This window comes from Muntiacus reevesi, chromosome 15, assembly GCF_963930625.1.
Source record: "Muntiacus reevesi chromosome 15, mMunRee1.1, whole genome shotgun sequence".
NCBI lineage: Eukaryota > Metazoa > Chordata > Mammalia > Artiodactyla > Cervidae > Muntiacus > Muntiacus reevesi.
The window spans coordinates 37881757-37907672 of NC_089263.1; the positions used below are offsets into that span (position 1 = coordinate 37881757).

General features: G+C 37.3%; 1 protein-coding gene across 2 annotated transcripts in view; it reads right to left on the reverse strand.

Annotated features, from left to right (window-relative positions):
* PRKD1 (protein kinase D1) overlaps positions 1-25916 on the reverse strand; it is a 335480-nt gene that overhangs the window by 78164 nt on the left and 231400 nt on the right. For both annotated transcript variants that reach the window (XM_065906136.1, XM_065906137.1), the window contains exons 3-4: positions 5307-5438; positions 3837-3997 (exon numbers count right to left, since the gene is read on the reverse strand). In XM_065906136.1, the coding sequence (XP_065762208.1) occupies positions 3837-3997; positions 5307-5438 (293 nt within the window). The remainder of the gene's footprint in view (positions 1-3836; positions 3998-5306; positions 5439-25916) is intronic.

Sequence of the window (25916 nt, forward strand, 5' to 3'; positions counted from 1 at the left end):
AGGAGCAAAACTTCTGGAGTAAATTATTAACTTTTTGCCTAAGTCTAAGCCTTGCATAACATGATTTCAAATAAATGACTTTCTTTAACTTTTCCTTAATACCACACAAACATCTGCATTTTTTAAAAAAAAAATGATGTGTAAGTCACAAATAAACTTATTAGATCATTTAAGCTGGAATCAAGATTTCCAGGAGAAATATCAATAATCTCAGACAGATATGAAATGACACCACCCTTATGGCAGAAAGTGAAGAAGAACTAAACAGCCTCTTGATGAAAGTGAAAGAGGAGAGTGAAAAAGTTGGCTTAAAGCTGAACATTCAGAAAACTAAGATCATGGCATCGGGTCCCATCACTTTATGGCAAATACAAGGGGCAACAACAGAAACAGTGAGAGACTATTTTGGGGGGCTCCAAACTCACTGCAGATGGTGACTGAGCCATGAAATTCAAAAACACTTGCTCCTTGGAAGAAAAGCTATGACCAACCTAGACAGCATATTAAAGAGCAGAGATATTACTTTGCCAACAAAGGTCTGTCTAGCCAAGGCTATGGTTTATCCAGTGGTCATGTATGGATGTAAGAGTTGGACTATAAAGAAAGCTGAGTGCCAAAGAATTGATGCTTTTGAACTGTAGCGTTGGAGAAGACTCTTGAGAATTCCTTGGACTGCAAGGAGATCCATCCAGTCCATCCTAAAGGAGATCAGTCCTGAGTATTCACTGGAAGGACTGATGTTGAAGCTGAAACTCCAATACTTTGGCCACGTGATCCAAAGAGCTGACTCATTTGAAAAGACCCTGATGCTGGGAAAGATTGAAGGCAGGAGGAGAAGGGGACGACAGAGGATGAGATGGCTGGATGGTATCACCAACGCAATGCACATGAGTTTGAGTAGGCTCCAGGAGTTGGTGATGGACAGGGAAGCCTGGAGTGCTGCAGTCCATGGGGTTGCAAAGAGTTGAACATGACTGAGTGACTGAACTGACTGAATCTTGACTTCCCTTCTGCAACTGTCTAAAAGTTTATAAAACTGATTTAGTCTTAATAAGTTTACTTATACATAATGAAAAACATATTAGTATACCCTCCTTAAGTACCTACTGAGTTTTTCTTGTTTCCTTATAACACAAGTGATGATGTACAAAAAGATATACACTCTTGCAGAGATATTAAGCCATTAATTGTCTACATTTTGGATTTTCTTAAAAATGGACTACATCATGGCTGGAATACTGGATACAGTTTACTGTCAAAGTTGATGACAGATAAAGTTTGTCACAAGATCTATGGTGTTATACTTTTCTTTCTATTTTAGCAGCACTGCAGAAATCCAAGTTCAACAAACTTGCCATAAATGGGTAAATTAATAGGATTAGCAATATTTTAATCTGTATGTGAAACGATGATTTTTAAGTTAAAAACAAGGAATCAAGTGTGGAAGAGAAAGCCATTTTCTTACATTTGGGAGAAAATCTGTATTGATGGCAGACATGCAACATGGGTGGTCTAGTGGCATTAGTCAGCAATGCCACCTTTATACAGGCCATTATTCTTTTCAGAAGTGGAAAATATTCTTTACTGTATATGGGACTAAAATATTTTAAATCATTACCATAATATTATCTTTGTGTAGGCATTCACTATAACTTTTAAACTACAGTTACGGGTCTTATGTGTTTTGTCCAGTGATGAAAACAGACATATTTGCTGTACTCCAAGTGTGCAAAAAGAGACACACAGGCACCCCCCAGGGACATCAAGGGCTGCAATGAACGTAAAACACACATTTGAAGCCACTATGTCACAAACACTATTTCCAAAGGCATTTTTCACTTAAAGATTACCTGAAAAGCATTTTACACAAGGTTATGAAAGTTTATATAATACTTTTCAAAGTATCTTGTGGCCCCAAATTTTCCCACCTCATAAATATCTTATTAGATCAAACTTTTATAAGCATTCATGGCAAATATAGCTGAAAATCCCATTTTTAAAATGTATTTTTCAAACATATTTTTAAGCATTTATTATAAAATTTTCATTCAGTAATAAATCACTAATGAATCTGACACCTGGTGTACAATATAGTTTATAATCAAGTAATTTGGATAATTAAATAATTAAGTAATTTGATTAAATAAAGCAATTAAAGCAATTAAATGATCTGGGTGAAAAACACAAAAACCTGCTTAAAGACTTTGGTAATCTAAATTAAATTTGTATATAAATTATATATATGCAAGCATGTAATAATTTAATTCATATTTATAAACTCTAATTGATATATATATGATGTTTGGAAGTATATATACACATTTATATATGTGCATATATGCATATATTATTAAAAACTGAGATTGCTTTAAAAGAAAAATATTCAGCATTAATTATCTAGATTCTAGTCTATTCTAATGATGAAAAACTTTAGAGTTTAACCTTATGAAATGTTAACTAATTTTTAAAAATATTTTCCTGGTAAAACTCAAAACAATACAAACTGATTTACAATTCTGTTTCTTAAACTTGTTTAAAAGCATCTATCCTGTAAATAGTATGATTCTCATATTTAAAAGCAAGAATAACTGCTAACTTACAAAATCAATACTTACAAAAATTCAAACAAAATCAAGAACTTCAGAATTAGAAAGATAAAATGCGAATTATTTGAAAAAGTAAATAGAATTTGACTTAAGCACCTTTCAGAAAGAGTATCATTAGTTCTAATACAACTTTCTAGAATAATATATATCACACACATGTATTCTGAACAGTCACCAAAATATAATATATTCTACTAGCTACTGATGGGCTTTACTGCCTGCCTTACCCAAACAGGTTCACTTCATGAAAATACAAGAAACTCCTCCCGAAAAAGTCATAGTAACAGAGTATGGACTTTGCCTATTTATCAAAATAAGCATTCATTTGACTTAGATATCTGGTTTATGCTGTAACAAAATTTAAGTGATATAAAGATCACAATAAAATAGTTTCCAAACAATAAATTAATATGATCTTTATAGAGATGGCTTCAAAATATATTACCCCTCTCCACTCCAGGGATTTATTTAACCTAAATGTTTCATAATTTTTATCTTTCTCTTTAACTGATATTTACAATAATTAGATTATAAAATGTTTTTTGTGATACCTACTGTCAGAGCAAGTAAACGTAGGATTTCTAAGCTCACACCATTAGCTTATTTCAGAAAAAAAAGTTCTTAAACACTGCACATAATTATCACAATTTTTGCTTTGCTTTGAGTGTCTCAAAAATCCAAATTTAACATTCTTGAAGAAAATATTTAAGTCATATCCACAGATATATATGGAAATATCTAAAGTACTACCTGCTGTTTTTCTCATGACATTTGTCAATCAATGTCACTGTGACAATACATCGGCACATATGCCATTAATGCCAAAGAAGTAAATACCTTCATCTTTTCATAAGAGAAAATTGCACATTTTCTCCCACGATAAACAGCCAGCTGTACCACAAAGTACTCTAATGATCTTCAGAGAAGAACATCTTTTATCTCTGGTTTCTATGTTTTGCGACATTCACACATTAGCCTGCGCTGCTCTGGCTCCATGGCCACGATGACACCTCACGGATTTAAACCTGCTCTCAGCTCACAGATGAGGGCACACTTAAAGCCGCTGGGTGTTTGCTGAGGCACTGACCAAGCCGCAGCACGGGCCCGAAGAAACAGTCGTCGACACCCTGGCTGTGTTCTCCTCCCAGGCCACGGTCTGGGACTGACGCTGTTACCACCCCATCCAATTTCTCATGTAAGCTGGGAAACGGAGCAACAAAGAGGCCATACCAGAAGGGGCTCGTCGGGGGCACTGGTGGAGAGCTCGGCAGACGCTGTGCGCACAGTGGTGAGCCCGGTGAGGGAGACATTCGAGAGCCTTCTCCGCCTCACGCCACTGCAGTTGTTGGGGATTTTAAATGCACACCTCTTGTGGTAATTCAGCCCACATCCTAGAAGGAGAAAGCAAAAACGACTTTTGTTCAATGATAAATTAAAAGCTACTCCAGTATATGGTATAAATTATGAATTTTGAGAAATAGTACTGCTTCCATTTTTCTTCAGGCTGTTTGAAAATTTAAATTTTCTCTTAAGCTTTTTCTGCACTTAATCATCCCAATATGTCAATAAGCGGGGTTTTGAAATCTGGTGTTATTGGATGAACTCAGCAACCAGGCTGGTTATCAGTTTTAAACATGTTTTCTAACATAAACGGCTTGGTCTTTGAGGGATCCAGCAACAAAACTCCAAAGAGATGACCTATTTTTAGCTGCTATAAGTTCTATCGTGAGGGAAAATTAATCATAATGTTTCACAACTTCTGAACTATACTGATTGAATCAAGATTCCACAAAACTTGTTTGTCTACCTGGCCTTGGACAATTTACTTCACCTCAGTTTTTCTGTTGGTAAAATGGGGATAACAAATACCTTGTAGAATCATTAGGAAAATATGTAAAATATTTCACATGCTAGTTTCCACAGGTAAATCATTAGGAAAGCACTGTTTTTCTCTTAACATTTCTACTGCTCATAGTTCTCACATTGTAATCTTACCTCAAAATTTTCCCATGTGTCACAAAGTAGACACATTTTCATACAACTACTCTTTAGGTAGACTTTCTTCTACCTTTTTACAAACAAAAATTCAGAAATGATGGTTCCCTGATTTGTAGGATTCATCATGAAAGCTTGGGTTTTTTGGTCAACGTTCAAACAGCTCTATCCCTCCCTACTCCACCTCTTAAATAGTAAGATCAGGGTATAATCTGGTTTGTTTTTAAGAATACATCATGGTGTTCTAGAAATCGAATTGAGCAGTTCAAGGAGTTCTGTCCATAGAAGATGACACAACTATGATCTTGGTGTGGAAAGATTGGTACATGTTCCAGCCGGTCACTTGACAGCTGAGTGATCTTCGATGGTTTGATTAAACTTCTGAATCTTAGCTCATTTCAACAAACATTTACTGAATGCTTATCATTCCAAGTTCTAGCTTAAGATACAAATTGTAATGTTTACTCTGACCGACAGTTTATAAGAGAGAAACATATCCACACAATACAGGGGAAAAGATAGGAGAATCTGGTTTCCCAGATCAGAGTTAGTATGTTGAAGACAGGAAATGAACAGAATAGAATCCATGCACTCCCCAGATCATGGAAGATACCTGAGGGAAAGAAGAAATGGCAGAAAAGGTCACAACACAAGCAGGTAACCCCAGCACGTGTTCCATTGGGCTAGGAAGGGGAATAACTTTACCTTCGCATTTGAGGCCTTGACGCACCAGCCCCCACAACATTTCTCCACAGTGATCACAGAAAGCTGGAGCTCTGTACGAATGAACAAAGAGAGTGTGGGGGCGAATCTGAAAGTCTTCAAAGGTGGCGGAAGCTGTAAAAATAAAAAAACATTGAAAAATAAGTTGAATGAACACCCTCATCTGTAGATAATTTGTATGTATGATAATTACTATGCAAGTGTGTATATAACTCTCAGCGAAGTTAGGAAAGATGCAACACTGCTTGACTTTTAGCCATTCTACTCCATTCTTCCCAACCACAGCTTTACAAGTGGTGGCACAGGAACCTCTTTCTTGTCTTCCTGCTTCTGAAGGTCTCAGAGCACTTCAAAAACAGCCAAACGGATACTTGTATACGTGTGGCTGAGTCTGTTTACTTTCTACCTGAAACTATCACAACACTGTTAATCAGCTACACTCCAACATAAAATAAGTTTAAAAAATAGCCAAAACACTAGAAGAATGAATGAACGGATAAGTCAACTAGATTTATAGATAGGGGATGTTACTTAAAAATACTTTGCTTTCTTCTCTTACTTTAAATGAACCCAAGTATTCAGAAATAGTAAAGGAAAAGAAACTCTTGATGAATTTTATTTAGACAGATCAGAAGAAAGTGTACTTGAATATGACCTTGAAGAGCGGTACAGTAGAAGGGTGGGGTCCAAGTAGAACACAAGAAATCTAAGCGGCCTCTTTTGGGGAGATAAAGTTGTTTGAACTCTAATGCAATATAAATCCTGACCTAAAATTAACAAGCAGCCTCTTCACCAATATGCCAAACAGAAGGATTTAATATATACACTGCTGAACTTCAGTCCACTTTGAAAAACATACTTTAGTAAATCATATTCATGCTATAGGGTATTTTTATTATTGCTAATTGTTATTTATTCTATATGATGTTCATATAGAGTATTGAAATTCATCATTTTTTAATTATACTTTTCCATAGGATTTTTAAATTGTGTTTTAAAAATAGTTTATGTTTCTTTTGGTGTTGCTTAAATCAAGAAATAGAAAGGTACAGAGAATACAAAGTGAAAGGCCACCCCTTTCTCCCAAATTCTAATGAGTGGGGCTGTATTTTCTAGACCTATCTGCACACATAGCCTGATCCCGAGGCTGCCAAGTACAGCCCAGGAAGAGCTGACCATAGACGGAGAAGAGCTAGGGGAGGCTTTGCCATTACCCGAGTGACACCTCACTTAATCGTCAGGAGCCTCCATTTCCCACACATAAAAAGAAAGGTCTGACTGATGGTGACCTCTCTTAACCCCTGAAGTATAAACTTCCATTCATCTTAGAAGAGGACCAGGTGCACTTAATTTCATAAGGTTTTATGCAAAGAGAATTTTGTGGGAAACTGAGGTCTTACATAGATCATTCTATTCTGCCTTCCCTTCTCTTCCTCCTGTTGGTCTTCTTGCCTCGCTTTTTCAACACTTATTAAACACCTTTTCCATGTTGTCTGTCAATGGCACCAATCCAGTTTAAAAATATAAAGATAAGTAAGACATATTTACAGAGCCTACCAGACCAGCAGAAGACAGATAAAAAGAAATTTTTAAAACTCCATAATAACTTTTAAATCACTTAAAGTAACTTTTTAAGGTTCAAAGAAGCTACAGTTTGGCCTAAGTTACTAAATAGGACTAAGACTACAACCCACAAGTGTTTTGTCTCCAACCCAGGCTCCTTTTCATCATTTTTGTGTTATATCTTATCTTTCCTAACTCTGCCTCAAGAGTTATACCCAACAGCCCCACTGTGCGAGAAATAAACATCTGCAATTTTCCTGCTGGTGCCTTGGACAGCAGGTATCGGGCAACGAATCGCCTGTGGAGAATACTTACGAAGTGCGTGCCTTGCTAAGTATGCAAAGTGTGACAGAGTGAATGCTGAAGCTGTAGGCAACTCAGCCCTGCTAGATAAGTGTCCAAAACTAGGAGGACAGCTTTGAGAGTATCATATCCCTCAGGGCAAATGAAAATAGAACATGCAGGAAAGTGAAACACTTCAATCAGAAAGATTACTGATGGTTCACCGGACATATAATTGGACCATAAAAGGAGATGGAAAATTTTAATGGGTAGGTTTTCCCTTGAATCTTGAATAAAAGTACTTTATTCCAAATTAATGTGCTTTATTATTGGAAATAAAATATCAACTTATTAAAGGTACAATTTTTACTCAATGGAAAGATAATGAGAATGATAATACGGTTAAGGTTTATTGTACTCTTACTGCATACTGGACACTACACTAAGAGATTAAAGTGTGGGAAGAAGGAGCTAATCAAAGAATTGTAGCCAAGTAACCTGCTCTAGCATTACCTACAAGGAGTTCTGATTAATGTTAATACTTCTTACAAAAAGAATTTCAACTGAAATAAGATTGAGAAATTGCATTATTATGTTTCTCACTTCAAGTTTCACAATATTATGGTCAATGCTTATTCTAAGTAAATCAGTAAAAAGGTATGGTTTGAGTACCAATCAATTTGCTTTTATAATCTGGTCAAAATGTGTCTAATTTTGTAAATGCTAAATCCTCCTTAAAATTGGTCTCTCACCATCATGGACAAAAATTGTTTTTAAAACATCAAAGAAAATAGCTAAAGAAAATATTTTGTGCCAACCATTAACTCCTAACTTCTCCCCTGCCTCTCCCTCCACCCCCTAATCCCACTGAATGACCCCCAAACAACTGTGGCAATGCCATGATAGCAATTAGTTAAATAATTACGGTAGTTTTCAAAATAAGAAAACTTAGTACCTGACAATACTAATACCTAGCTGCATTCAGATTTTTTGAATTAATCAGAAAGAATATAAATAATTAAAAAGATTTTCAAAGACACCCCCAACCCAATTTATGTCAGGTACATTTGTTTTTTCACTTTTTGAAGGGGATTAACATTCATAAGCAGTTAGCACCCTTGACTTATGTTTAAATGCCATTTTCTAAAGTTCAATTTTAATTTTAGAATAATTAAATACATTTTTAAAATAAAACTACCAAGTATGGTGAGGTTTCACATGCATTTGAAATCAAAGCACAACATCAATTCATTATGAATTTACCTGTTTCTGCACCCTGGGGGAAATCAGCATTAGCTGAGTGTATGCATGCCATCTTGCCTAATCACAAAATTGCACTGCAGAGATAATCACTTAGCACAGGAAAACAAAGTGCAGGCTGTAATTCCATTTCATTTAAGGTTTGGAAGCAAAATGGACAGAGAAGAACAGGAATATTAAAGTGTTTAGAGATTCCAAGAGAGGACAATGTGCTATCTGTCTGGATGTCACAATCAATCAGGTGACCTAAATTAAAACCATAAGACAAGGCTACCCACTGAACACAATGGGCCCCTTATACTGGTATTTGTATCTCTGATTTGCTCTATTCACAGTCTATTGTTATACTCCGTGGTACAGGAGAGGAGAAAATGACATGCTTTCCTTAGTCATTGAGCATTTGAAACAGGTAATTGAGCCAAAAACTCTAAGATAATCAGTACTTCTTTTAAGGCTCATTAGAAATTGTTGCACAAAAGGGAATGAACTGTTTGGTTAGCAGTACAGAAGAAATTAGGCTTCGGAAGCAAAATAAATAATCCCTGGAGGTCAAATTTATTTGCATAATAAAATAAAATAATGTCCCATCTTGCAAGATTTTCAGTTAATTTCTCTTACTGGTAATTTTGGCAACTGGAGAGAAGCATTAACTGTTTCTGGCATGGACAGTTTGGAACAGGTATAAGAAGAAGAAAAACTTAACACATTTCAAGTATCATCTCATTCAATTTTTCACAAGGACTTTATGAAGTAGATATTATTATCCCCACTTTATAGATGAGAAAATTGAGTCCCAGAAAAATTAAGGAGCTGTCCTAGGTGACACAGGATCTTGATTCAGACAATCTGACACCTGAACCATACGAACTCTGAATAATCATCATATTCTCTGACCATTAAAATTTTGTCGATTATAAATTTTCTGCATTTTTAATGAATCACTAGGAAAAGATTCAGAAAAAAAGAAAGAAAGAAAGAAAGAAACACTGCAAGTAAATATAACACACCACTAAAGGCTTTCCTGGTGGCTCAGACGGTAAAGAATCTGCCTCCAGCGCAGGAGACCTGGGTAGTCTCTAGTTTGGAAGATTCGCTGGAGGAGGGCATGACAACCCATTCTAGTATTCTTGCCTGGAGAATCCCATAGAAAGAGGAGCCTGGCGGGAGCTACAGTCAATGGGGTCGCAAAACTTGGACATGACTGAGTGATAAGCACATTGTAACGTGCATCCTTACCTGAGAGTTGCAAAAAAAAAAAAAAAATACTGAGGAAAAAAGTCCATGAAATAACATATAGAATGAAATTAATTCAGCTTATGATCAACATTCATAAAACTAAGATCATGGCATCCGGTCCCATCACTTCATGGCAAATAGATGGGGAAACAGTGGAAACAGTGCTGACTTTATTTTTGGGGGCTCCAAAATCACTGCACATGGTGACTGCAGTCATGAAATTAAAAGGCACTTGCTCTTTGGAAGGAAAGTTATGACCAACCCAGACAGCATATTAAAAAGCAGAGACATTACTTTGTCAACAAAGGTCCATCTAGTCAAAGCTATGGTTTTTTCCAGTGGTCATGTATGGATGTGAGAGTTTGGACTATAAAGAAAGCTGAGCGCAGAAGAATTGATGCTTTTGAACTGTGGTGTTGGAGGAGACTCTTGAGAGTCCCTTGGACTGCAAGGAGATCCAACCAGTCCATCCTAAAGGAGATCAGTCCTGGGTGTTCATTGGAGGGACTGATGTTGAAGCTGAAACTCCAATACTTTGGCCATCTGATGCAGAGAGCTGACTCATTTGAAAAGACCCTGATGCCGGGAAGGACTGAGGGCAGGAGGAGAAGGGGATGACAGAGGATGAGATGGTTGGATGGCATCACCAACTCAAGGGACATGAGTTTGGGTAAACTCCAGGAGTTGGTGATGGCCAGGGAGGCCTGACATGCTGCGGTTCATGGGTTGCAAAGAGTCGGACACGAATGAGCGACTGAACTGAACTGATGATCAAAAATCCTTTTAATATACTTTCTGCATATTCTTCATTTTTTGAAATCCTCCTCCCTCCAAACAAACTGGAGTTAGTAACAATAACTGGATTTAAAATTTTCACAAAATCAAAGGTGATGCATAATTAACAGCCTGGAGTTTGTTTCTATGTGATAAGCAGTGTTATTCAATTGGTAAGTCTGACCCAAAGCAAAACATCATAAAGCTTTAAAAACTGTTAAGATTTGTTGTAGATAAATTTGTTTTTCTTAACTTCTAGAATATTGAAAATAGCTTCTAAATACCACACCCCCAAGATAAATATACATACTCATCAGTTTTAAGGTATCTAAAGGATAAGAAACCATATCCACTTTAACATCCTATCTTTCATCCAAACACACACATAATAGATACACATAAATAATCCTCTGCCAGTCATGGACAAAGTCCTCTGCCATCTCAGGGTTTTCATTCATGTAAAAAGTATTCACAAATAAGTTTATTGCATTGTAAACATCTCAAATCATTAGAAATATATTTTTTTAATATTGAGCCAAACACTTACGAGCCCAAACACTACTCTGTAACTTCTATTTAGTGGTGACAGTTTAAAAGCAAGCACTTAAAATTAAGACATTTTTGTGTCTTAATTCATGTAGGTCAAGCAGGCTGAATACCTTTAAGAATATAGTCAATTAACATTATGTTTTACTAATGTATCTAGAAACTACAGTATAGTAATGTGTGTACATATACCCATATATTGTCATACAGTATATACTGGAAATAGGAAAATAACAAGGAATGGTATCTGCTGTTGAGGGTTCAAAGTCAAAATGAGGATGAGAGACCCATAAACAATCATAATACAAGACGCAGAGGTGAAAACACAAAGGAGAGGGTAGCTGAGACCGCCTGGGTCTATCAGGTAAAGCTCCATCATGAGGGAATCACCAAAGAGAAACCTCAAGAGTGAGGAGTATTTTGAAAAGCAGAAAAGAGGATAAAGGAAAAGAGGAAACACTTTATGTAGCCTGATTTTATTTAAAATTATCTACATACTTCTCCATGATTATAATTTTGTGGGTTCTTGATACTTCACCATCCTTGGTGTAGTGTCAAGACAGTTAGCAAGGGTGATTCCAACACTGTCCATGGTACAGGTCACTGAGAGCATACGACAGATCTTTTGCATGCTTTTGTGGCCCGGATATCTGACTACGCTGGTGAATTTCAGCCTCGGCATGTGCACTTCCCCTCCCCTCCCCTACTCCACTTACCTAATACACACACACACACTAATACTCTGAGATTGGTAATTTCTCTGTGCTTCTCCACTGGTCCCAGTCTCTCCAAGATACTGCTCTACCAGACATTCTTTTCCTCCATCCACTGTTCAAGTTAATCTCATGGTTCATGTTTTTGTTACACCTGGAGACATCTAGAGTTGGGAAAGTCCCTTAGCTCTCCAGAAACAAGAGCATTCAACAAATTCTTGTTGAGACACTTGCAATAGTATCTTTTAGATGACTGGAGGAAAAAAAAAAAAATGAAAATTTCAAATTTTCACTCACATATGACCAGAAAAACTATTAGTGAGGAGCAATGATAGGAACTTGGGAGGCTGGGAATATATCATTCCAAAGATTATAGCAGCCAAGGGAAGAAACAGAATTTATTTAGCTATGCTGATCAGGCAGTTCAGAGAGTTCTGGGAAAATATTATAAGTCTGTGGCCAGAGACTCTTAAAAAACATATATGGCTCCAAGAGGAATAAAAAGGTCTCACAAGCTAGAGTGACAGGACAATAACAAGTTACCCTAATTAGGGAGAAGAGGGGGGTGGTACCTAGAGAAACTGATGTAACTTCCCAGGGAACTCTGATGGGCTCAAACTAATCAAGAGAAGGAGCAGCAGCGTCAGGGTGACAGCGGAGAGTGGCCAGGCCAGTTAGGACCACTCTAAGAACGCCAACAAGAGGGGAAAGTGGGATCTTTTATTTTTTTTTTCACTTATTTTTATTAGTTGGAGGCTAATTACTTTACAATATTGTAGTGGCTTTTGTCATACATTGACATGAATCAGCCATGGATTTACATGTATTCCCCATCCCGATCCCCTCCTCCCACCTCCCTCTCTACCCGATCCCTCTGGGTCTTCCCAGTGCACCAGGCCCGAGCACTTGACTCATGCATCCAACCTGGGCTGGTGATCTGTTTCACCATAGATAATATACATGTTTCGATGCTGTTCTCCCGAAACATCCCCCCCTCGCCTTCTCCCACAGAGTTCAAAAGTCTGTTCTGTACATCTGTGTCTCTTTTTCTGTTTTGCATATAGGGTTATCATTACCATCTTTCTAAATTCCATATATATGTGTTAGTATACTGTACTGGTCTTTATCTTTCTGGCTTACTTCACTCTGTATAATGGGCTCCAGTTTCATCCATCTCATTAGAAATGATTCAAATGAGTTCTTTTTAATGGCTGAGTAATATTCCATGGTGTAGATGACCCAATCAAAAAATGGGCCAAAGAACTAAACAGACATTTCTCCAAAGACGACATACAGATGGCTAACAAACACATGAAAAGATGCTCAACATCACTCATTATCAGAGAAATGCAAATCAAAATCACAATGAGGTACCATTACACGCCACTCAGGATGGCTGCTATCTGAAAGTCTACAAGCAATAAATGCTGGAGAGGGTGTGGAGAGAAGGAAACCCTCTTACACTGTTGGTGGGAATGCAAACTAGTACAGCCGCTATGGAGAACAGTGTGGAGATTTCTTAAAAAACTGGAATCATTTAAAAAGCTGGAACAGAAAAAAAAAGGTCTTTTAGCTGTGTGTTGTATGTGGAAAGAATAAAGCAGAAATGGGCCTACACTATGGAAAAATAGCTTAATGCTAATAAAGTAGGAAAAGCCAAATTATTTAACTATAGTTTTCTAGAAGTGGACTATCTATATTCAAACTAAACAAAGGGCAGAAGAAACATCAAATATACTCAAGAAGGAAACAGAAGTCTAGGGTAGAGAACAAAGATTATCTAAAGGCTTTAGATGGACTGTTTTCAATTGACTCCGGCAAGTTACATAAAATTATAATCTTATGAAAACGTCTACTATAATATTCTTAGAGAATCTTGCTGGGCTTGTGGAATTATGCTAAGAAAAATGAAGATGCCCTGCTAAGAATGGAGAAGTTTTAAAGGAGAGTTAATGAAGAAATTTAGCCCTAGTTTATATCACAAAACATTACAAGACTATGACCTTTAAAATAAGTGGTGGTTGTATAAGAAAAACAAGATAAATATGATAGAGCTGATAACACAGAAATCGATTCTGTGTGAGTGAGTGAGCGAAGTTGCTCAGTCGTGTCTGATCTTTGCAGCCCCATGGACTGTAGCCTACCAGGCTCCTCTGTCCATAGGATTTTCCAGGCAAGAGTCCTGGAGTGGGTTGCCATTTCCTTCTCCATTCTGTGTATGAATTTTAAAATATGATAGAAGAGATATCATAAATCAATACGGCAGGGAAACATAATTTTTTTTGGGGGGGGAAACATAATTTAACAAATGATTTAACAATTACTTGGGGGAAAACAATTTAGATACTTATCTCCTATGTTATACAAATAGATAAATATACATATATATTATAAAGATATAAAATACCTGATGAGTAAAAAGTTAAAATAACAAACCATGGAAAAACTAGAAGGAAATAAAAGTGTTTATCAATCTCTTGAAGAAAAAAAGACTTTAGAAAGTAACAGACGTTTATAAATCTTCAAAGTAATGGAAGAAATCAAATGGAAAACTTTTATTATTAGCAGGATAATGTAGCTGGCACTACTGACTGACTTGGCCTAAGAGTTATGTAATAGTTTCTTTTATTTAGCATAGGCTTATTTATAATAATTATATAGGCTGGGTCACAGAATTATGTTTAATACTTCTAAATATCTAGAATATAATCGTCAACATTCAAGGAAAAGATCTCTCTACTTCTTAGATGTCAGACAGGGAAGTGACAAGGCCTATGTTCTAGCATGAAAATTAAGAAAATTCACAATATTCATTCATTCCTGCTCAGAAGGAAACCAGATCCTTCTTCTTTGTCTTTTCATTTTTCTTTTCAACTAGAAACAAGCAACAGGACAGTAGGAGTTTTAAGGGCTAAAATTCTGCTCAAGAAACAAGATGTATTCGTGAACTTGGAGAGTTACAGTTAACATTTGAGCAATCCATCCTTTGTTTCCCTCCCAGGCAACTGCGCTTTGTGGCTGATGGGGAGCATCTGCCACAGAACTAGCAATGTCTCCTGCCAGGAAGATGCTACCAGAATAAAAGAGATACAAAAGGGCGCTCTGTGTAACTTAAGCAAGAAAGTTATAAGAACAAAAGTTATTATGTTCATCCCCCTCCACATTAAGAAGACACCAATGACATTCACATTAACACTTCCTCCAGCACACTTTTTGATCCAGTCATTACTGATGCATGACTCCCTGCCTTCCACACAAACCTTCCCTTCTGCTTCCCATCCCACAGCTCAGCTCATATCACTTGCTCTGGGATGCCTTCAGTGATAAGCCCACCCCGTAGTAAAGAATTCACCTGCCAACAATTCGCCAAGGCCAAAGACATGGGAGATGTTGGTTCAATCCCTGAGTTGGGAAGATCCCCTGCAGAAGGAAATGGCAACCCACTCTAGCATTCTTGCCTGGAGAATCCCATGGACAGAGGAGCCTGGCGGGCTACAGTCCATAGGGGTCTCAAAGAATCAGACATGACTGAGCAACTGACCATGCATGCACGCACGCAGACACCTGACATAAACTTCCCTCTTTGTTTGGATAAGTCCTGAGTACACTTGTATCATAAAATGTATCAGGCTCTACCGAAATCTCCTATCCCTTTATCCATTCACACCTTAAGATAAGCAGATTGCTGAAGGATAGATAATTTACCTTATCCGTCTATATGCATATATTCAATGATCAATTCAAGCCCATGTCTGAATAAATGGAGCAATGCCTTTAAAACTCATATTGCTAGCCTACAGTTCTAAGGTTCTACATTTTATTAAGTTCTAATAACCTGTAAATATAGTATCCCAAGTCCAGAAACAAAGTCCATCAGAATCATAGCATGGATCACAATTTACACATTTTTTAAAAGTGTCTAACAACGTCCTTGACACTTCTATGGATGTCTTTGTTAGTGCCTTATTATTCTCCAGGCAGTGTGGGGCAGGCAGTGGTGAGAAGCATGGACTGAGTGTCAGAGCATTCTGGAGATCTGGTCCTTGTCATGGCAAACGGCAAGTTACTTCCTCTCTCTGAATCTGTGTCCCTCTCTCTTCAAATTGGCTTACTGAAGCTCACCTCGTTAGGCTCCGAGGACAAAAGGTGGTCAGCACAGTTTTTGGCAGATTGATAGTAGATATCACAGTAATTTCTTAGCATAATGATTTACAGCATGGGCTTTGTAATAAAAAAAGATCTGAGTTTGAATTACAATTATTATTTATGCTTTTTACAATTATTGTCATCATCAACACCAATAGAGGGAAATAATGCCTTTCAGCTTATCACCCACAGCACTTAAAACATTAAAACCTTTAAAAATATTATTATTTGTTTCCTCTACTACCTTATAAAGAATGAATATGTTTCCACTCTAGAGGAAATTGCTTTTCTTTCCACTGTTCCGGCTAATGCAAATTAAATGGTGCTAAGTCCATAGGACTGTGTCTAGTTCCCTCTCTAAAATGAATCAATTAACAGTTGGGAATTGCAGTGGGGAAAGAAGGGTCACCACATCCTGATGTGACTGAATGACAAATGCCACAGCTGGAAAGAGATTAGAGAGCATCTCAGGTCAAGAAAGAACATAAATGGTTGCCCCATGTGTCCAACATAGAGGGAAAAGAAAATTAAGTAAAAATGTCATGGAGTCAAATTCTAGCTAATGAGTGCAAGCTCTGCAGGCATCCGGAATAGGGGAAAGAAAGGTCAAGTCTATTTCTTAGGAAGCTCCATCACATACAAGAGACTTCATACCTTTAAAAGGATAATGACCTCATTTACATGAGGAACACCAGCATACAAACTGCCCATTAAGACTACTTACAAAAGGCTGGTAGACAAAAGCTAGGTATGGTAATATACTGAAATGTTCTAACAGGCAGCAGGGTTTCTCGCAACAAAGAGCATCACTGTTGTCAAATATCTCTGCACATAGAGACACCAGGCAGAGATCCTATATGCTTTGCTTCAGGTTTCTTTAAGTCTTACTGAACTTTTCTTAAAAACAAATGCCTGCTTTTGATTCACAAACAAAACAAAACTTAAAAGCTGTGAAATTTCCTGGGTATTCCCACTCCCAAAGAAGCAACAGCTGAATCCTGGCTGAAGTCAAATCAATGCCCATTGACCAGGCAGTTGTTGTGAGCAGGAATAGATCTGGCTGCTGCTGCTCAGGGGCGCCCAGAGAAGGATTTTCATTGCTTAGCGACTCCACATATTCTTTTAGAATAATCAGGCTGATTAACTCAGTTGATCCACTCTGGTTTATCAGAATAAAAGAGTTTTATTAACTGAAAATCTGCATTTATGCCTTTTAGTCATGTCTATTGAATAAATTTTTTACATAAAGTAAAATCTAAACTTTACTGAGAACAGTTCTGACTCTTTGTGACCCCACAGACTATAGCCACCAGGCTCCTCAGTCCATGGGGATTCTCCAGGCAAGAATACTGGAGTGGGTTGCCATGTCCTCCTTCAGGGGATCTTCCCAACCTAGGGATTGAACCCAGGTCTCCTGCATTGCAGGCCACCAGGGAAATCCTACAATTGTCTAGATAATACCCTAATTGAAACATGAAACAAATTTTTTTCAACTATCCCCAAATTCCCTTGGGCTCCTTTGGAGACAATCTCTTCCACACCTCCATTCCCTGGCAACCACTGATTTATTTTCTGTGCCTTTTCTAGGGCCTTCCATGATAGCTCAGCTGGTAAAGAATCTGCCTGCAATGCAGAAGACCTTGGCTTGATCCTGGGTGGGGAAGATCCCCTGGAGAAGGGATTGGCTACCCACTCCAGTATTTGTGGGCTTCCCTGGTGCTCAGATAGGGAAGAATTCGCCTGCAATGCGGGAGACCTGGGTTCAACCCCTGGGTTGGGAAGATCCCCTCTCCCTTTGGAGAAGGGAAAGGTTACCTACTCAGTATTCTGGCCTAGAGAATTCCATGGACAAAGCAGCCTGGCAGGCTACAGTCCATGGGGTCGCAAAGAGTCAGACACAACTGAGTGACTTTCAAAAATGTCATATAAATGCAGCTTTTTGACTGTCGCTTCTATCAGCACAATGCATTTGAAATTCTATCTCTTGTATGCTGAGTCAAATTGCATTTGGCTGATATGCTGCAGTTTGCTTATCCATATACCAGGTGAATCCTTTCAACAGGGCATCAGTTTATCCATTCACCTGGGCATTAGGGCCAAGGGTCAAGCTGGATTTGAGGGCAGTAGGGATCTAGGGTTCAGAATCCAGGATGTCCAGGCTCCAATGGGAAGGCAGAGGTGAAAGGAATGTTTATTTGTGATCTGTACAGGTTATACACAGCATGGGAAATTTATTGCTGAAAACAATGTTCTTTTTACAATTCTGGACAGCGTATGACTTTCAGAGTGAGGTAAGTGCTGTTTACACCCACCTCTTTTAAGCTGCACGATCTCTCTGTATCTCATTTCCCTCGTCTTCGAAATAGGTTTAACTATTAAAGAACAGCTGCATAATTATTTCATTGAGAAAACATTGTGAAATAACAGCACTGCACTTGGCACTATACTGTGGCAGTCCCTGAAATATGGTAAAAAGCAGTACACATTTTCACAAAGACGCATATGCAGATTTATGATAATTTTACATTTTTGCATTATTTGCAAAAAATAACTCAAAATAGACTACAAACCTAAATATAAAGCTTGACTATAAAAACTCTAAAAGAAAGTCTCAGAGAAAATGTTTATAAGTTTGGTTTAAGCAAAGATTTCTTAAATACAATACCAAAAATATAACTCATTTTAAAAAAATTGATAGGCTACTGCTTTATTTTTTTCAAAGGATTAGTCTCCAAAATTTAAAAACAGCTCATGTGGCTCAATATCATAAAAGCAAAGAACCCAATCAAAAAATGGACAGAAGACCTAAATAGACACTCCTCCAAAGAAGAAATACAGATGGCTAAGAGGCATGTGAAAGACACACAACATCACTAATTATTAGAGAAATGCAAATGAAAACTAAAATTAGATATTACCTCATACAAGTCAGAATGGCCATCATTAAAAATCTACAAACAATAAATACTAGAGAAGGGGTGGAGAAAAGAGAATCCTCCTACACTATTTGCGGGACTGTAAACTGGTACAATCACTATGAAGAACAGTATGGAGGTTCCTCAAAAAACTAAAAATAGAGCTACCATATGATCCAACAAGTCCACTTTTGGGCACATGTCTGGAGAACAACATGGTTGGAATGGACACACGCACACCACTGCTCACTGCAGCCTTGTTTACAACAGCCTAGACATGGAAGCAACCTAAATGTCTATCAACAGAGAAATGGAAAAAGAAGTCACACACACACACACACACACACACACACAATGGGACACTGTTGTTGTTCTTTAGTTGCTAAGTTGTGTCCAACTCTTGTGTGACCCCGTAGACTGCAGCCGACCAGGATTCTCTGTCCGTGGGATTTCCCAGGCACTGGGAGTGGGTTTTTCCCACTGCAGAAGGTTGCCATTTCCTTATCCAGGGGATCCTCCCTACCCAAGGATCAAACCCGTATCTCCTGCTTATTAGCAAGTGGATTATTTTATCACTGAGCCACCTGGGAAGCCCATACATAACCTTTAAAAAGAATCAAAATAACACCATTTACAGCAACATGGAGGGACCTAGAGATGATCATATTCAGTGAAGTAAGTCAGATGGAGAAAAACAATTATACTATATTGCTTAGATGTGGAATCTTTAAAAAATGATATAAATGAACTTATTTCTAAAACAGAAACAGATTCACAGACTTAAGAGTAGGAATAAATGATTATTGGAGAGAAGAGAGGAAAGGGTAGATTGGGAGTTTGGGACTGACATGCATACACTGTTATATTTAAAACAGAAAATTAACAAGGACCTACTAAACAGCATAGGAAATTCTCTGAATATTCTGTAATAACTTAAATTGAAAAAACAAAATTGAAAAAAAACAGAAACATGTATCTGTACAACTGAATCACTCTGGTGTACACCTGAACATTGCTAATTGTCACTGCTAATCAAGTAGGACACAAAAAAATTTTTAAAGTAAAAACAAAGCAGAAAATAAAAGTTGATAGACTTTAGCAAGGTTAAAAAACTTCTTGTCCTTGAAAAACCTGATGAAAAACTGAAGAGAAAAGTTACAATCTGGGGAAAAATATTTGTATTTACATCTGTAATGTATTTACATTTCTGATAAAGGACTTGTTAAAAACTGTCAGCAACGTTAAGAAAAGAACATATTCAAAACTAAGAAAAAGGTCTAAAAAGACAAGTTGACCAAAGAAGTTACATGGATGACAAAGAAACACAGAAACCTAGTTCACTGCAGCACACTGGGGTTCAGTGGTCTTTAGTAAACTCGTTTGGGATCATTATTACCATTTATGATACTCTTCAATCACAAAATCATTCGTGTTCTAAACATTTAACTTACAAATTAATACATTTGGGGATATAACTCACCAATACACAGAGCTATATATATCTATCTTAGAATATTACATTACTTCTTTGCAATTGAGATCACAATCTATGATCCTACTAAAGAAAATATTTTGGAAGATTAGGGGCTTCCCAAGTAGCTCAAATGGTAACGAATCTATCTGCCTGCAATACTGGAGACTGGGGTTCAATCCTGGGGTTGGGAAGATTCCTTGGAGAAGGGCATGGCAACCCACTCCAATACTCTGACCTAGAGAATCCCATGGACAGAGGAGCCTGGCAGGCAACAGTCCATGGGGTTACAAAGAGTTGGACATGACTGAGTGATTAAATCTTGGAAGATAAAGTCATCATTGCCAAACAATTTTTTAGAGAACATCATAAAGAATTGGAGACTATATGATTTTTAATCTAAAATTTTAACAATGTTTGGACAGCCTTTAATTAAGTGTGTATGGCAACATTCATTTTTGATTATCAAAATGCTCTGCATGTGTATGGTAAATGAATTATTTCAACTTTGTTCACTTACTCACTTAATGTACATTTTATTCTCAGGTAGTTCTATTACAATTATACCTGATTTTAGTATTTTATTTAATACCACCCCCTCTCCCTTTTAAAGTCACAAATCACAATGTCATTATTATTGTAGGCAACAAGGGGATAATTTCACTGTCAAATTCTCTACCAGAGTTCTGAATCCAGTCATTTCCGGACAATACAAGATAAATAGTGTACAATAAAAGTTTTCAAGGAGATAGATATAAAATTTAATCTAAATTTGAAGTTTCCTGTTATGGTTTGCTCAGGTTAAGTGATGCTCACACAACAGTAATATTTTCCTAGTGATATTCTAGAACTGGAAGGGAAGGGAACAAAGTAATCTTCAAATTATATGTGAATCCTTGACATTATGGTAATAGGTCCTTTCCTTGTCTAGAGGAACATTGTCCTGTGACTGGCTATTATTTCATGTAATGGCAAGAGTTTATCTCATGCTGAGCAGGTAGATAACAAAGAAGCAGAAAGGATTGGGTTGTTTGATTTTATGCAATGGGTTAAGAATGCCCAGTTCTGGAGCAAGAATGCCTGGGTTTTGAAACCCAGCTTCATCACTTAATTAGTCAGCCTGGCCATATACCTTAACTCTGTAGGTTTTAGGTACCACATCTGTAAAATGAGAGTGATACATACAAAAGGAATTCCCTTAGGAATGCTTTAGTATTAAATATGTATATAAGCATTTATACCAGTGCCTGGCATACAATAACCATAACATTAAGAAGTTTGCTAATAATTAGGAAAATTTTTTGTTTCTCTAAGCTCACCATATTAACATACTACAATATTTGCAAAGTGAGCTTGTCCTGTCTAGTTCCGTCCATATTATTTCATAATTCATTTGTTTTTAAGTTATGTGAAAACGGCAGAAGTGGAACAGTGTAAAAGGTTTTCATTCAGTTTTCATAAATAATGTTAAAAATGATGTTTCTACATTGAAAGTCTATCCGAGGTAACACTCTGGTCAACATTTTCAAATCATCAATGAAGAGAACTAGTCTTAGGTACTGGATCTTAATTTCCTGTTTTTCTTTTGTTTTCCTTTGTTTTCTTTTGTTTTGTATTTATTCTTAATACAGCATATTGCCTGGCATTTCAGCTACTCAGTACAGATATATTGAATGAATGCGTTATCTCTTTCTTAAAGGAACATTCATTCATTCAACGGGCATTTACTGTTCTGACATAAAAAAAATTTATTTAGCACTTATTGTATTTTCAGGTTAGATGTCAATCAAACATTAAGATGATGATCATTATTAATTTTTTTGTATGACTTTCCATTTATTCAATTTTTAAAGCCCTTAATGTTTTCATAATGGTGGCTCTGTACTTGTCCTAGGTTGGGATTAGGTTCACTGTTCTTTTCAAACAAACCTGAAATAACAGGGCATAAACAACATGGGGATATGTGACATGCTCACGTAAAGAGGAAGGAAGCTCCATGCTGCTGTGGCTGTTCCAGGAACCCATGCTCCTTTCAGCTCACCACCTGGTTATCTCCTCGGCTGTTCTTTCTGTAACTCGAAAATGGCCACTAGTTCTAGGCAGCAGGATACAGAAATAGGACAGCATACCTCCCTTTGCTCATATTTGCTGGAAGCCATTAACTGCAAGAAATCCTAAAGAAAATGTGCCCCAAAAATTAAAAAATAGGGGTTCATATGAAGGAGAGGATGGATTCTCAAGAGACAACTCGTCTCTTTCACAGTGGATTTTTTAAAAAAACATTTTTCATTTCCTTGAACCTCAGTGGGATCAATTTCTGACTTCAATTTTGGGTCTACTAAGTACAAGGTGCAACTGAGAAAATCAAGAAATACAAGTAGAGGCAGGTGAGTGAAAGATGCTCAGTTATGTCCGACTTTTTGTGACTATATATATATAGTCCATGGAATTCTCTAGGCCAGAATACTAGAGTGGGTAGTGTTTCCCTTCTCCAGGGGATCTTCCCAACCCAGGGATTGAACCCAGGTCTCCCACACTGCAGGCGGATTCTTTACCAGCTGACCCACAAGGGAGGCCCAAGAATATTGGAGTGGGTAGACTATCCCTTCTCCAGCGGATCTTTCTGACCCATGATTCGAACTGGGGTCTCCTGCATTGGAGGCAGATTCTTCAGCTACTGAGCTATCAGGGGAGACCAGAGGCAGGTGAAGGACAGGCAAAGAATACAGAATGAAGTGCAGAGTAAGCTGTGGGCTCAAGGGCTAATTTGGGAATTGACAGCATAACAACAGTAAATAACACTACATGAATCTGTGAAATCCTCTCAAGCTTTCGTTTCCAGTATGGTAGCCACCAGTCACATGATGTTACCCTGATTTAAATTTGTTCAAATTTAATAGGATTACAAATTTAGACACACTAGCTACATTTCAAGTTTTCAATTGCCACAGGTGATCAGTGGCTACTACACAGGAAAGCATGGAATATTTCCATGATTGAAGAAACCTGTATTGAATAGCATTGCTCTATAAAGAGAGCATAGCAAAGCGAAAGGACCTACTAGCTGGCATGTAAAACAGAGAGTGATTTTTCTTCATGTATTTACTAAGCCTACGCTTCATTTTTATTCTCAAGCTTTCTAAGTATTGCACTTACCAATATTAGGCTAACATTTAGTGAGCAATACTTTAGCAAGCTAAAAGCAATCTATTATTTATTTCATTTAATCTCCCAAGTTCACAATGAGTGCTATTATTATTCTCATAATCATATTATTATGATAAAATCATATCATAAAACAATAACTATAATATAATAATATTATGAGAGGACTTATATGAGAGTCGCTTACTCCTTGGGAGGAAAGTTATGACCAACCTAGACAGCATATTAAAAAGTAGAGACGTTACTTTGCCAACAAAGGTCCATCTACTAGTTAAGTAGTCATGTATGGATGTGAGAGTTGGACCATAAAGAAAGGTGAGCGCCAAAGAATTGAGAGTCCCTTGGACTGCAAGGAGATCCAACCAGTTCATCCTAAGGGAAATCAGACCTGAATATTCATTGGAAGGACTTATGCTGAAGCCGAAACTCCAAAACTTCGGCCACTTGATGCGAAGAACTGACTCATTTGAAAAGACCCCAATGCTGGGAAAGATTGAAGGCGGGAGGAGAAGGGGGGACAACAGAGGATGAGAAGGTTGGATGGCATCACCGACTCAATGGACATGAGTCTGAGTAAACTCCAGGGGTTGGTGATGGACAGGGAGGCCTGGCATGCTGCAGTCCATTGAGTCATAAAGAACTGGACACGACTGAGCAACTGAACTGATTACTCTCATTTTACAGGTGAAGAGATTAAGACTCTGAATCCGGACAAGTTAGGCTACAAACTAGTAAAAGAAAAGTTCTGGAGAATAATTTAGATCAATTTGAATCCAGACTTAAATAAGGATTTTCCAAGTCATCATATCAACTGCAAGTAAATATCTCAGTTTGTCTATTCCTTTCCAATACTTCCAACACATTTCTTTTTGTAATGTTATTGCATTTCTAAGAACTTCCTGACAAATGCTGAATTCCAGTAAAGATAGCTCTTTTTTTCTTAAGCTTGATCAGACTGTACCATATATGCTGTCAATGTGAGTTAGCTGTCCCTTATTACTTTAGAAGAGTAATAAAATTCATGACAGAATATAAAATTTTGTTTACTAACACTGTCAAATCATCTTTTAATTCTTAGAATAAACTTACTTGCCTATTTTGTACTTTTCTTTTTATTTCTTATGGAATCTATTTTTCTCGACAATTTATTTAAAACTTTTGTAACCAGGAAGCAAAAATAAAATTTCTTTAATTACCTGATTAATGGGTTCTGATTTCAGATTTTCCTGGGTTTTATGTACAATTTTACTGCTACAGAGTCTGGCAATTCCTGGCAAATTACTTCATGTCTCTTCACCTCTGAAAAACGCTTATCATAGTACCTAGTGAAAAATAAGTATGCAAAAAACATTACCCATTCCATTAGTGCATATGGTCTACAGTTTTCTCTCTGCTGAGTCCATTTGCGCTGCTATAACAGAATAATACAGACTGGGGAGCTTTCAAACAACAGTTCTAGAGACTGGAAAGCACAAGATCAAGGCTCTAGGAGATCTGGTGTCTGGTAAAGACCTGTTTCCCGGTTCAAAGATGACTTTCTCTCTTTCCTATACACCAGAGGAAGGATGCCCTTGCTCTGCTCTCTGAGCCATGACAGTGGAACTCTCAGGATCCAGTCAGCTACCAAAGGCTCCACTCTGCATACCATCACCTTGGTGGTTAAGATTTCAACATGAATTTTGGGGAGTCATGAACATTCATTTCATTACAATTTCCCTTTGTTTTGTATACTTTCCCTTCTAGATCTCACTATTAAAATTTTGCTAGACTTAAATAATACACTGGAAAAGACAGTCATCCTTTACATGTTCTGAAATATTTTCTGCTGAAGTGTTTGACAGAAATCTCACTTAAAATTGCCTACACTATGTGTTTTTTGTTTTTCTTGAGTGAAAAATTGGGTACTTGGTACATCTTGAGCAAATTTCTATCAGGAAGTGTGTATATGTGTTTACTAAAGAGTAAAGAAGACACTCCAATAAACTCTCACAACCAGAAACATAATAGTGGATAAATCTTACTATTAAAGTGTATTTCAATAATTTGATGATTTTAACTGCATCTCTGATGAAAATAATGTATCAACATAAATGCTCAGATGTTAATGAATAAATTGAACATTTGAGACCCTACACAATCAACATACACCTACCATGATAACAAAGGTCCATCTGGTCAAAGCTATGGTTTTTCCAGTAGTCATGTGTGGATGTGAGAGTTGGAATATAAGGAAAGCTAAGTGTCGAAGAACTGATGCTTTTGAACTGTGGTGTTGGAGAAGACTCTTGAGAGTCCCTTGGACTGCAAGGAGATCCAACCAGTCCATCCTAAAGGAAATCAGTCCTGAATATTCATTGGAAGGACTGATGTTGAAGCTGAAACTCCAATATTTTGGCTACCTGATTGGCGAAGAACTGATTCACTGGAAAAGACTCTGATGCTAGGAAAGATTGAAAGCAGCACAAGAAGGGGACAACAGAGGAAGAGATGGTTGAATGGCATCACCAAATCAGCGGACATG